This window comes from Manis pentadactyla, chromosome 1, assembly GCF_030020395.1.
Source record: "Manis pentadactyla isolate mManPen7 chromosome 1, mManPen7.hap1, whole genome shotgun sequence".
Classification (NCBI taxonomy): Eukaryota; Metazoa; Chordata; class Mammalia; order Pholidota; family Manidae; genus Manis; species Manis pentadactyla.
The window spans coordinates 104,287,618-104,301,803 of NC_080019.1; the positions used below are offsets into that span (position 1 = coordinate 104,287,618).

Consider the following 14,186-nt stretch of genomic DNA (forward strand, 5'->3'; position numbering starts at 1 on the left):
TAGTTTGAATTTTAATGCTCATTAGAATGACAATTGTTTTCAAACAGGCTTGAAATTAATTTCTAAAATAAATTTAGTTTCCGAAACGGAGTTGTTTCTGCTACTCATAATATAGCAGTTTCCTTAAGCTTTTGGCGAGCATTCAAACAGACAAATAATCCTCATATTTGTCCTTTCTCATTTAGTGAATTTGGTATGTGATTAGTATTTTAGTCATAAAAATACAAAATGAAAATCTGAGGCAACTACTCCTGAGATGTTACAAAACATTCAAAAAATCTCCCTGCTAAACTGTATCAGCAACTCTTAATTGAAAATGTCCATAATGATAGCACTTTTTAGGCTAGTACAGAGTTAAAGAACAATCATAAAATCTTGCTATGACTTTGGTCAAGAAAACAACTATAAAGGCTTTAAAAAATTACTTTTCAACAATTAATGGCCAAAGTATCTGCAGGTTTAAATATATTATGCATTTTTAGCTTTTATTTTGAGATAACTATAGATTTACATGTATCAGTAAGAAGCAGTATAGGAAGAACCTGTGTATGCTCTGCAATTTGCCCCAATGGTAACATCTTGCACAACTGTAGTAGAATACCACAGTCAGGATACTGGCATTTATATAGTCAAGATACAGAGCAGTTCCATTATCATAAAGGTCTCTCATGTTGCCTTTTTATAGCTACACCCATTTTTCTCCTGGTCCCACCCCCTTTAGCCCTTGGCAACCACTGTTATGTTGTCCATTTCTTTAATTTTATCATTTTAAGAAGGTTATATATATGGAATTATATAGTATATAATTCCATACTTCTCTGGAGAATTGTTCAGGCTATTGTGTGTATCAACAGTTTGTTTCTTTTTGCTGCTGAGTAGTATTCCATGGTACAGATATAGCACAGTTGTTTAATGATTCCCCCTTTGAAAGACCTCTAGATTGCTTCCAATTTTTGACCATTATAAATTAAGTTGCTATAAACAGTTGTGTATAGGTTTTTGTGTGAACTTAGGACTTCATTTCTCTGCAATAAATGTCCAAGAGTACAATTGTAGGTCATATGATAGTTGTATATTTAGTTTTATAAAGAAACTGTCATATTGTTGCCCATAGAGGCTGTACCATTTTACATTCTACCAGCAATGTAAGAATAATCCAATTTCTCTGCATCCTCACCAGCATTTAGTGTTGCCATTATTTTTTATTTTAGTCATTTTGATAGGTATGTAGTGATTTATCTCATTATAGTTTACTTTGCATTTTTCTAATGACTAGTGATATTGAGCATCTTTTAATGTGTTTATTTGCCATTCTCTTTTGCACACCTTCAAATTGGATTAATTGATTTTTTTTTTGTTGAATTTTAAGAGATATTTATATAATCTAAGTACTAGTACTTTGTTGGAAATGTAGTTTACAAATATTTTTCTCTTGCCCTGTTACTTGTCTTTTCATCCTTTCAAGAGAATCTTGCACAAAAGTTCTCTATTTTGATAAGTCTAATTTACCAATAACAGAAAAATAATAGGAAAATCTTCAAATACTAGGATAATCCATGAATCAAAAAAGAAATCTCAAGGAAAATGAAAAATTATATTGAACTGAATGAAAATGAAAATATAATATAGCAGAACTTAGGTAATACAGAAAAAGCAGCATTAAAAGATAAATTTATAACACTAAATTCATATATTAATGATATATTTTTATATAATTATTAATTAAAGCAATTTGATTCACAAATCATGTTATTCCATAGAAGTTGAAGAAAACATTATGATTTCAGTTTTTAAAATTTGTTGAGGCTTGTTTATGGCCTATGATATGGTCTATTTTGGTATATAATCCATGGGCACTTGAAAAGAATGTATATTTTAGTTGTTGGTGGATGGATGTTCTACAAATGTTGGTTAGATCCTGGTGGTTGATGCTGTTATTGAGTTATATATATCTCTGTTGACTTTTCTGATTAGTTGTCTATCAAATGTTGAGAGAGAGGAGTTGAAATCTTCAACTGTAATTGTGGATACGTCCAATCAGTTTTTGTTTCATATATTTGGCAGCCTTGTTGTTTGGTGCATATACATTCATGATTGCTTTGCCTTCTTCATGAATTGACCCTTTTATCATTATACAATCCCTGTCTGTCTCTGGTAATTTCCTTTGCTATGAAGTCTACTTTGATATTAATATAGTCACTACTACATTCCTTATATTGATATTTGTGTGATATAATTTTCTCCACCCTTTGACTTTTAGCCTACCTATGTCATTAAATTTGGAGTGAGTCTGTAGATAGTATATAGTTGAATCATGTTTTTAATTCCATTTTGCCAATCTCTGTCCTTTAATTGTTGTAGTTAGAACATTTACATTTAATAGAATTATTGCTGTTAGGTCTTTGTCATTTTATTTCTTATTTTATTCTCTTGCTTTTGCTTTTCTGTTTTTTTTTTTCTATTTCCTTTGCTACTGAAACATTGTTTTAGAATTCCAGTTCAATTTTATCTAGAATGCTTTTGGTACATCTTTTTGTATAGTTTCTTTAGTAGTAGTTGCTCTAGGTACACACACACACAAACACACACTTATAATTACCTACATTTCAACTGAACATAAATGCATATGCCAGTAGATAGCAAACAATTTCAATCTACTGGTGTTTTTGTTTAATGCTTAAAGTGTACAAATTTTACATTTAGAAGGTTATTAGTTATTGATTAATTTTCCTTACTAGATATAGACCTATTCATATTGTTTATTTCATCTTGTATTATTTTGCCATATTGTATCTTTCAAGGAATTGGACCATTTCATCTATGTTATCAAATTTGTGGGTATAGAATTGTTCATAGTATTCCTTTATTATCCTTTTCATTTCAGTGGGATCTATAGTGATGTCCCCTCTTTCATTTCTGATATTGGTAGTTTGTGTCCCTTGTCTTTTTTTCTTAGTTGCCCTGTCTAGAGGCTTATTGATTTTACTGATCTTTCTGAAGAACCAGTTTTGGTTTAGTTGATTTTTTGTTTTCATTTTCATTGATTTCTGCTCTAATTATTACTATTTATTTTCTTCTGCTTTGTTTGGATTTAATTTGTTCTTACTTTTCTAGTTTCCTAAGATGAAACTTAGACAACTAACCTTAGACCTTCCTTCTTTCATAATATATGCATTCAGTGTTATAAATTTCCCTCTAAGCACTATTTGCACTGTAGCCCACAAATGTTGGTAAGTGTTCAATTTCATTCAAGTATTTAAAGATTTTCCTTGAGATTATTTTCCTTGACTCATGTATTTAGAAGTATGTTGTTTAATCTCCATGTAGTTTGAAATTTTCCAGTTATCTTTATGTTACTGATTTCTAATTTAATTCCACTGTGGTCTGAGAGCAGACATTGTATGGTATCAACTATTTTGAATTTGTTAAGGTGTGTTTTATGGCCTAGAATGTGGTCTATCTTGGTGAATGGGCAATAGTAATATCAAGAATGTATTTGCTTATATATGATTATGTACATGTCTTATGTGTGAGTGTGTGTGTGTGTGTGTGTGTGTGTGTGTGTGTGTATGTATGTTTATGTTTGCTTTATAGAAGCAAAGTGAATAACAAAATCAATGTTATAAAAGATGGGAAAAGGATTTAAGATTTTTTGTATTATAAGGTACTCACACTACTTCTATAGTGTTATGTGAAAGTGGACTTGGATTAGTTGTAAATGTAATGTGGAAACTTTAAGGCCAACACTAAAAAAGAAGTATAAGAAAAGAAGTATAACTGATATACTAAGAAAGGAAAGAAAATGGAATTATATAAAATAACCAATTAAAAGCACAAAAGGCAGAAAAAGAGTGGGAGATTGTTATGACTTTGTAAACATCTGTAAAGTAGAGCACAGGGTGCTAGGTGGTGAATTGCAATTCAAAAGACCACTAGAGAAATTGAAATAGAGAAGTTTCTTATAAGTCCTGAAGGAAGTACATGGTATGCCCTCAGGGGTCATATGGGGGTGTCAAGGCAGGGTACTGGCAGAGAGAGAGACAGAGAAACAGGACCTGGGGCAGATACCTTTATTAGGTCCATGGGTATTGTTCAGATTGGGTAATTTCTATTGTCCTATCTTCATTTCACTGATTCTCTCCTCTGTTCCCTATGTTATGTTGTTCAGCCACTCTGCTGAATTTTAAAAATTTTATTGTATTTTGCATTTCTAAAATTTCTATTTTGTTTTCAAACCTTCTATTATTTGTTGAGACTTTCTTTGTTGAGACTATTTTTCATTTGTTTTAAGGGGTTTATAATTGTTCATTAAAACACTATTATGATGGCTGTTTTAAAATCTTTGTCATACAATTCTAATATCACCAGCATTTCTGTATTAGCTTCTAACAGTTGTCATTTTTCCCAGTTGCTTCTAAATCTCTTTATCGATATGGTGAAATGAATTCTTGGGAAGCTGAAGGGTTCTCTCCATAGAGGTCTTGGGAAGTTCAAAGCCTCTTGGATTCCATTTAATTGAGTAAGAGAGGGCCCTAACTTTATCCTATCTCTAGGTTAGGATCTTTAACATAAGTCCATATTCATCTTTTCACCAGCCATCTCATACTCCTTTCCAGAATCTTTTCTCAAACAGAAACCCATTTTAGCAGAGTACACACAAATTTTATACATAAACACAGTTTTGATGATGCTAAGAGGTATGGGTATGTTTGTGCTTGTGGCATTTGTATGAGTTTTAGATTATAATCTTGTCCCCTCCTATAAATGCACCATTTTAAGAAAGTTATAACCAGAATGATAAATGACCCATGCCTTCCTTTAGGGCTGCACAGAAAGACACTTTCATTTTGCCCTGCTCCAAAAGATGAAAGGTATAATGAGTATTCGATAAATGATTGAATGAGCTACAAGTCAGTTGCTCTGAACTCTGTATCAATCCCACTTTCAATACAGAATGGAAGATGTCCTATGCCTCATTTAGCTACCAAGTGGTATAAGCTGTTATTCTGTTATTCTCCAGAATTATAAAGGATTGCAAAACTTAATGTATAAAATTCATGCAATAAAATGCTGGCTGCCAAGCAAAGGAGACACTTCTGGTAATTTAAAGAGAGTAACTTTTAGAATGAACTGCAAACTCATTTTTCAGTTTGAAATACAGTTGCAATATATGCTCCCCTCCCTTGCACCAGAATATTTCACTAAACTAAAAGATGCATTTTGGAAAGTTTTTGCAGTTAAAAACACCCATAGGCTTGGAGTAATATGAGTATTTCTAATTTCTGTTGAAAAATCACCTCCTTATATTATTAGCTCACTAGGAGGACAAGCAGGGAGGGATCCCAGGAAGCAAAGGAGTAAACATTTGCTGTCCAGTCCCTGCCCAATGGCCTCTGTGCTGTGAGGGGAAAGCTTGGAGGGGTTACAGCAATATGTGCTTTTGAATTTGTGTCACCACTGAGAGCCTGGTGCATTTCAGAATGCTAATTCAGTTAACTCACCAGAGAGTGACCCTCTGAGCAACAGTAAGAACAGTACAGGAATGACTAGACTTCCAAGTTGTTTTCTTGAACTTCTAATGTTGCCGGAAGGGGGCTCTGGAAGCCAACCTGACCACGGTGTGTCTGCAGAGGGAGGGATGGTGAGGGGGGACAGTAAGAACAACACGATTCAGGTCATAGTGGGTGCCAAGTTTGGGATTTGGGGTCAGGAAGCTTGCCACAAAGCTGTCTGGGTAAGTTGCCAGCTGGGCCAGTAAGCTGTGAGGTAGAGCTGGGCAGAGGAAGCCTAAAATGGCCTCTGAGGCTCCTTATCATACTCACTGCCGAGAAGTTGGCTTAAAGGTTGTCTCACTGGTTGTCTTACAGAATCTGAGCTTGGATCAGGCATTGTTTTTGGACCATTGACTTCTAGTAGCTGCATTTGGTTTAATATAAGTGTTCTAGCTAATGATTAGGAACCAAGTCTTTGACCCAAACAAGTATGATTCAAAACCAAACACTGTCACTACAAACTTGCGTTTGTTTCCTTGTTAATTTTACAAAGCTCTTTCCTCATCTTTCAAAGGAGAGACAATACATCTCCCTCACAGGGTTGCTGCAATCATTAAATGTGATGACCTGTTGAAGTGTTTGGCACATGCTAAACAATCATTGATAATTGTCATCATCACATTATTAACTTAATTATTTATCTGAAATAAATTTTTTATAGCTTATTTCAATTGTGGTAGTTATTCAAAAGGAAACTTCAGACAGACTAACATACGACGTAGTTTCATAATTCGTTGAGTAACAGAGTATTTTATTAGGTATGTGAACACAGCGGTAGTTAGCTTTGTCTGTCCCTGGGTAACTTTGGTGAAAAACGGCAAAGCTTCTGGACACCTGCTCCCTAGGTGGGGCCATGCTGGGATTTGACTCCTGCACAGAAATGCTTCTGCTGCAGAAGTTTCCTGCCAGATCATCTAAGTTTTAGAACACTTTCAGCCAACAAGTATATAAAACAGGCATTCCCAGTTTTGGAGGAAAGGCCAAGCACAGGTGGGAAGTGGGTGATTAGCAAACATAGCTATTGGAAAAGATTAACAAATTAAGCACACCTTCCTTTAAGTCAGAGGCAAAAGATGTTGGCTGAAATGAAATTGAAATTTGCCATCTAGATTTGGAGAATGTGCTGAATTGTGGTGGAGAGAGTGGCGAAAACCAAGGCTTTTGGCCTTTTCCACTTCCCAGACAGGGTTGGCTTTGCTGTGTGAGGATGAGTGCTCCCCCAGGTCCGACTGCCCCAGGGCTCAGCCTCTGACCACAGTCAGGTTTGCCCGGTTTGGTGGATATTCCTCCACTGCAGCGGCCACCTGGACCCCTGCTGGCACAGCACCGTTTCTCCCAGGAACCGCAGTGACTCTCCCAGGCATGGGTCCTCAGCCCCTTGGGCCTGGTCTCCTTGCTTGTCCTCAGAGCCTTTCCCCTGCCCTCTTCCCCATGTGGCCAGCAACAACAGCACTGCTTCCCTACACATTATGCCATGGACAAAACAGCTTAGCGGTGCTTGGAGCACACACTGTAAAGGAATTTGGGGATATGCTAATGAGGAAGCCTATAACCAGAAGCTGAGAAGATTCACAATCAAATTGCAATAAATCTGCAGAGACTCCTTAAAGAGAAGACACCCAGGAAAAGCCTGATTGCTGGAAAAACTGCTTTGCAAATGAGTGGTATGGCTGCTGAATCTCTGCGAAGACAGCAGTACTCTCTGAGACACACATGGCATGGCCTAGCCACATGTCAGTCTGCCCAGACGACTGGCTGGTGAACTATCATGCTGCATGTGTCATCTCTCTCAGGAGAGTTTTGGGAAGGATTCGGGTCTGAATACTGATGTGGAAAGTCAATACAATATTCCAGTTTGCTCTTCTCTCTCCATTCTTAACCAACTGCCCCTGGCCCATCTCTCAGATCTGTGCTCTTCCCTGTTTGTTCTGCCTACATCAGTAGCCTTGAACAGAACAGAGTTGCTAAATGACATACAATTCTATCCCATTTTCATCTTAAAAGATCAAATTAATAAACCAGTGAATGTCATTTCTGTATGATGACAAATATGATTTATAAGTTAAAATTTTGAGATTAAAACAATATAGAAAGCTAGACACTTTTGAAATAAGTTCATGTGGATGGTTTAGAGATGTCTATGCACACTCCATTTGTTGATTTCATTGAAGATTATGATGGACTATATTATAATACTTGATGAAGTTTTAAAGTAGCATTATTCTCATGAAAATTCACAGGACCATGATTATATGCTAGAGTATTTCTCTCATTACTTTTAAAATAACAAAGTTTGACCTCTTTTTACTTAGTCTCAAATCAGTGATCCAGAGGCATATCAGAACAAAATAATTCCTTATGTTATACCACATTCTGTCAGACTACATTCTGATCTTCTGGTGTGAAATTTAGACTTTGTAAATGAAGAGTAAATAACTTTTCTTTTGAGGTGCAGACACAGAGTTGCTTAACTTTTTCTCAACTGATTCTCCAGTGAGAAGAAATAGGAATGTTCCAACTTATCAGTTGGCACACTTTTAAGAAGACTTCTTTTTCTAAAGACTCCTTTTCCTATTTATCTTCAGGCCTAGTTTAAAAAGCTTCAACAGGCCTTAAGATTCAAGGCTAAGCAACACAAAATCATAGACTCTGAAGGGGGAAAGGGTATGAACACATTAAGTTTCTCAGAATGTTGTGACTTGCCCTAAGTCCCGTAAGTGGGAGTTGAATTAATAGTCAAGGATTTCCACTTTGGCCAGAGGTCACTGTAATTCGCCATTTGGCTTCACATCTGAATGCTCAGCCACATGTAAAGCAATGCTGGCCAGTCAGGCTTCTTCAGGTAGCACAAAGCTTGGGCTTCTATCAGTAAAGAGTTTAGGCTCCAGGGGCTGTGTGACCTCAGGCAGACTGCTGAACTTCTCTGTGTAATAAATTGCACATTGTGTCTCACTTGAGGATTAGCAAATTAGTATCTATAAAGTGAAGAGGAGAGTGTTGGCACATACTAAAAGCCCAGTAAACTTTAACTCTTATTCCTTCATTTCCATGGTCTGGCTTTTAAAAGACCCATTCATTTGAGCTGGGAGGGGACTTAGACTCTTATAGTTCAGTATCTTTCTTTTACAGATGAAAAAACTGAGGCTTAGGGAAAGGAAGTGTGTTCTGAGCTAATTTGCGACAGACTCAAATCTCTAAATTGCCATCCAGGGTGATTTTTACTATATTAGCCTCCTTCTGAATAAGCCTTTGTTCTTCTGGGTAGGAGACCGAATCTGGTCACTTGGATATCCACTGCCACCGCCTGGGTTCAGAGTTCAGGCCATCCAACCTCAGTTTCAGGCGCCATAATGGTTCTCTTGTACCATCGCAATAACATACTAGCTAGTCCCCCTGATGCTCCCTTGCTCCCTTCAACCTAGTCTCAGCTCAGCAGCTTAGAGTGTTTTTGCTTGGTTTGCCTGACCAATCCTTACGCCTTCTCCTCTCTCACTTCACCTCCAGTTACTCTTGTTTGTTCTACTCCATCCTCAGTGCCTTCCTTGCAGTTCCTCCTACGTGCCAGGCACTCTCCAATCTCAAAGCTTTGCATTTGCTGTTTCCTTTACTTGGAATGCTTTTCACCATATACTTGCATGGTTTGCATTTCTTTCAGATTTTTCTTTACGCGGCACCTCAGCGGATCCTGCCCCAACCATTCTACTGCAGGTGCAATCATCTGGCACTTTCTCCAGTTTCCTTTCCTGCTTCTTCCACTCATGGCATTTATGGTTTATAACATATTCCCTATCTCGTTAGGTAGTTTATTGCCTACTTTTCTTTAGTAGAATGCAAATATCACGAGGGCTTTTTCTTGGCTCTTTCTCCAAAGTCTAGAATAGTGTCTGACCCCGAGGAGTACCTGGCAGATGTTTGATGAATGCACGAATGTGCAGTGTTAATGGGACCTCCGGAATACTCTAATGGGTGTGTTTCCTCAGGGATTTTTGTTATAGACTAAAACTAAGCATAGTGTGGTACTCTTAATTAAAGAGTCTGTATAGCATGGGGCTTTCCAGCACAAGAGAATTTACTTTTTTTTAAAACATAATCTTCTTTTTCAATTTGCACGGCTAAACCAACATACATATATCTTTCTTGAGTTAATTACTGGACAGGAAATATTGTGTGAAGCTGAGCCAAAACAAGAGCCACTTTCCTAAAACTGTATAAACAATATATTTTAGTTCTGGTGAATTAGGAAACAACTCAATTGTTGCATTCTTTCTCTTTCTGGGTTCTTTGACAAATCTCAAAGAAAATAAAATGTAGACAGGAGGTCAGTACTCCTGAATCAGATTTCATCTTGATAGGCTTTTTATAGACATGTAACAAAGTGGAGCCTGAAAATTGCATTAGGTAATGGGGATTCTGACAGACCCTTTAACTACATGGAACTAGGAGGTGCTGCTATAATTCTGCAGCTTCAGATGAAAACTTCAAGTGTTTTCATTAGGTACACCAGCTGTTTCTATTATAGATAACAGATCTCAGAGGTGGTGATACTGATATCAACTTCTACTGGGCTTGGAACACAGTGTAGCTTGTACAATTAGGTTTTTTAAATTATTTTTTTCTGCACACTCAAATTAACTCTGCAGCAGTAAAAGGAAATTACTTACTTGCTACCGGAATTGTCTGAAAGTGATATGATCACCCTTTGTAGAGTCACATTAACCAAATTAAAAGCTCTTGGGAAAAATTTGGCACCCTGTTCCTTCCCATTCACATCTTCCTAAAGACCTCTGAGGAGTTTCCATTTAGAAAGCTGGGATCATTACCAGGGCTTTTAATTTGCAAAGATGGGCTGCTCCCAGTGAGTCTAGACACCCAGTGGTTGGGTGGAGTGGCTCTGCAGTGTTCGGATCTTGGAGGCCTTGACATTACTGTCCTCGTGACTCGTGCTCACTTGCAGGATTATTTTCTGGTCCGGGACACAGATCCATGGCTCTGCTGCTGGAGCTTGTCTCCAAGATGGATGCTACCATTTCATTCTCTCGATAAAGTCATGTATCATTCCTCCTTAAAGAAGTTGAATCTATTCTTCCAAGCCTGTGAATTTAGGCTGGCTTTCGGCTGCTTTGACCAGCAGGATATGGTGGAAGTCACCAGCCAGTTCTGGGCCTTTAAGAGGACTGACGGTTTCTATTTCCTTTCTCTTGAAATACTTCCTCTTGAAACCCAGCTGTCATACTGTTTAAAGCCAATTCATAAGAGAGGCCATATTTAGGCACTCCATGTCAACTGTGAATCACAGGAGTGAGCCATCCTGGGGTCCAGTACATTTTTGCTTTCAGCCTCCTGCACAGAAGCCATCTGACTGAACTGCATGAGAGAGACTGAGCAAGAACCACCCAGCAGAGTGCTCCGATGAACGTGGGCATCAAAAAAACTAGATTAGAGTGAGCTGGGCTTGGTAGTCATCTGCAAGATGTCGGCAGGTATAGACAAATGTCAATCTCTCATCTACCTTTTTGGCTGCTCTTGGAATTACATAACTGGGTTGTTGTTCTATTATCACTTGGATCTGTAAATACAAATATTAGCTATACAAATATAAACATTTCTGGGAGGGATAATGATATAACCAGGGTACAACAAACTATTTCTATGTAGGGTCAGATAGTAAAAATTTTAGGCTTTGTGAGCTCCACAATATTTGTGGCTACTACTCAGCTTGGACAAGGGGACATAGATGATACATAAATGAATGACAAGGTTGTGTGCAATAAACTTTGCTTACAAAAATGTTGACCTGAGGGCTGTAGTTTTCTGACCTCTGTGCTAAATAATTATGTCTATAGTCAACAGGGATATTTGATTAAATTGCTTGATGCTCATCAGTGTTGGTTTCCTTCTAGCTCCATTCCCTCTTGCCATTCCTTCTTCATCTCCTTTGTAGGGTTCTCTTCCTAAGTATGACCTGTGCTCTTCAAGGCTCTCTTCTTTTCTTATTCTTTGCTCTTTCTCAGCCACTCAAATGATATCAGCAAACACCAATTTGCCAATGATTAAGAAATCTCTCTTTATTCAGTGTTTATCTGGCACTCTAGGATCTTGTACTTCCCCTTGGATATCTTGCCAGCACCCTAAGTTCAATGCACTTTTGTGCCAGGTATTAGCCTCTAGTCTAACTCCAAACCTACTCTTCTATAAATAGCTCTGTGATGCTGGGGCTGGAACTCTGCAAACCCACTTCTGTTTGGCCAGCTGTTAGTCTGTCCAGAGGGGGCAATAAGGGATGCTGCTATGCCAAAGGAGGAAGGAGGGACTTGCTGCTGACTTCCTGTCTGCTCAGGGTTCCCATGAGCATTTCTTCAGCAAAGCTTCTTTGCCCCAGAAACATATGGTCTTTTCTGTAGTAGCATTTGAATATAGTTTTTCCAAAAGTTACAGAATTACCTCCATTACCATTCCTGCCCAGTGGAGCAACCCCCTCCCATTAGCGTCAGTGGGTTGGTGCCCCTTCTCAGAATCTGGGTCTTAGTCCTTCAAGGCCCTTCTTCCAAGCTCAAGACACTGGATCCAGCTGAGCAGCACCTCCTATCGGGAGTTCTTGAGTTTGCACTCAGCAGGGCCCCTGCTCCAGGTTTCTAAATTTTATTAATTACAATCTGTTAGATTTCCCAGCCCTAAGGCCCAGTAGCTGCTTCCTTTAAGTGTTTCTCTGTGATAAATTATTGTTGTCCTTTGATTTTTCAGTTACCTAGTTAACAATTTCATACCTAGTTAACGATTCTTTATATTAAATTACCTTTCAAATATCTGGCATGGTTTCTGTCTCCTGATTGGACTCTGAGGGAGTTTATATTATCAGCCAAAACCTGCTCCACTGAAGTGTTTCCTACTTTAAGTGGAACGAGCAAACTCTCTGCTTCCTGCCCAATGGCTCAAACCCAATGTCTGGGCATCATTCTAACTTTTTTCTATTCTCTAAACTCCCATATGCCATCTGTGAACAAGGCCTGGAGGTTTGGTTTCCTGAATACTTCTTATGCCTGTCTGCCTCTCTCCCTCTCTATGCCCACCACTACAGATCAAGCCACCACCTTATAACTGACCTCCCCACATTTCTGTAGACCCTCAGTCTGTTCTTCCACTACAGCCCTGGAGATGTCTAAAAGCACTTTTTAGATAAATACTTTCTGAAACATTCTAAGTCCTTAACATAATTTATAAGTTCTTCTTTGATTTGACTTCACCTGACTCTGCATTTCATTCTGAAATATGTTCCTTGCTCCTTTGTCAGGTTTTCAATGTGCCATGCTTTCTTTGCATTCTTGGTACAAATTTTTTCCCCTGGGTAGAGATCTCCTTTTTCCCTGGATAACTACTACATGCCCTTTAAGTGTTGTATAACAATATCTTTCTCCGAGAGGGCTATTTCAACCTTCCAGACCAGATTATATTCCCCTATTTGTTTCTATAGACCATTGAACGTACACTTTTTTTTACTATAATATTCAGTAAACTTATAAGTAGCTGTTTAGTAATTGTCTTCTTTCCTAGATGGTAAGGCTGTGTTTGTCTTTGCCAGTAAAATACCCTAAACACCTAGTGTTCTTATGGGCACAGTAGATACTCAACAAGTACTTGCTGAGTTCAATTAATTTCTGTTCTGTACATTTATCATGGGGTCTCTGAGTTGATCACAGAAGACACACATTTCCTCAGAGGCACCAGAATCCCTCACAGCTGACTGTTTCCTCTTAAACTGAAGGCTCCTTTGGTTTGTTCTTCTTATACCCCCTGACACCATTCCCTTTGTGGGTTCTTAGGGTGATCGTAGAAGAGTGAGTGGGGAGTACATGGATCAGAATTTATTACTTTTGGCTGGGCTGAAGACCCAGCATGACTCTCTCCTCCATTGCCAGAGGGCCCTGCCGTGTCACACAGGGCTGAATCCCTGAGGCCAGGCGTCTCAGCGTTTGTTTTATTCACTCAGGCAGCAGAGGGATGTTCCTCAACTTCTAACAACCAGACTTACTCTTTCATCTAAAGCACTGATGTGCTAGTTTCTTTGAGTTCTGTGAAATGTAGCCCTTATTTCTCAAGTGACAGACTATGGGGCGAAGGGGTGGGGAGTGGGTTAAAACACTGACGAAAGGGCTTTAAAAAAATCTACAATAATCAATAACGAGGAAGCAGATAAAGAAAATAGAATATGAAACTGAGCATGATAAGAAGATCCATAAACACACCTGCCCACAGTCTGCTGGACAAGAAACAGACCTGCGGGAACAGATGAAATAATCCATATTTGATTGTGGTTACACTTTTCAGAGAGAGCGCTGCATGTATTTAAAGAAGGAAACAATAAAACAACCCTAAGAACTTACTGTTCTTTTTATCTTTCAAACGGATTTGACCCAAGATGGACATTTTCTTTGAGGACAATAAACCTTTTTCCTTCAGTGGGAAGTTTTACCTTTTGGATCACATTCCATACACGTTCTTTATTGGTTCTCCTTCCTTCAAGGGTGTCCATAGCATCTGCCATTAGTGACTGCAGCTGTGGCACCAAGATAAAAAGGAGCAGTGTGGAATTCACACAGAAATAACTTCTATAAATACACAGATTAAAACCTAATTAAA

General features: G+C 38.1%; 1 protein-coding gene across 1 annotated transcript in view; it reads right to left on the reverse strand.

The window, feature by feature from the left end:
* Positions 1 to 14,186, reverse strand: part of SPATA16 (spermatogenesis associated 16) — a 203,872-nt gene that overhangs the window by 8,739 nt on the left and 180,947 nt on the right. The window contains exon 9 of the mRNA XM_036930913.2: positions 14,020 to 14,103. Coding sequence (XP_036786808.2) covers positions 14,020 to 14,103 — 84 coding nt within the window. The remainder of the gene's footprint in view (positions 1 to 14,019; positions 14,104 to 14,186) is intronic.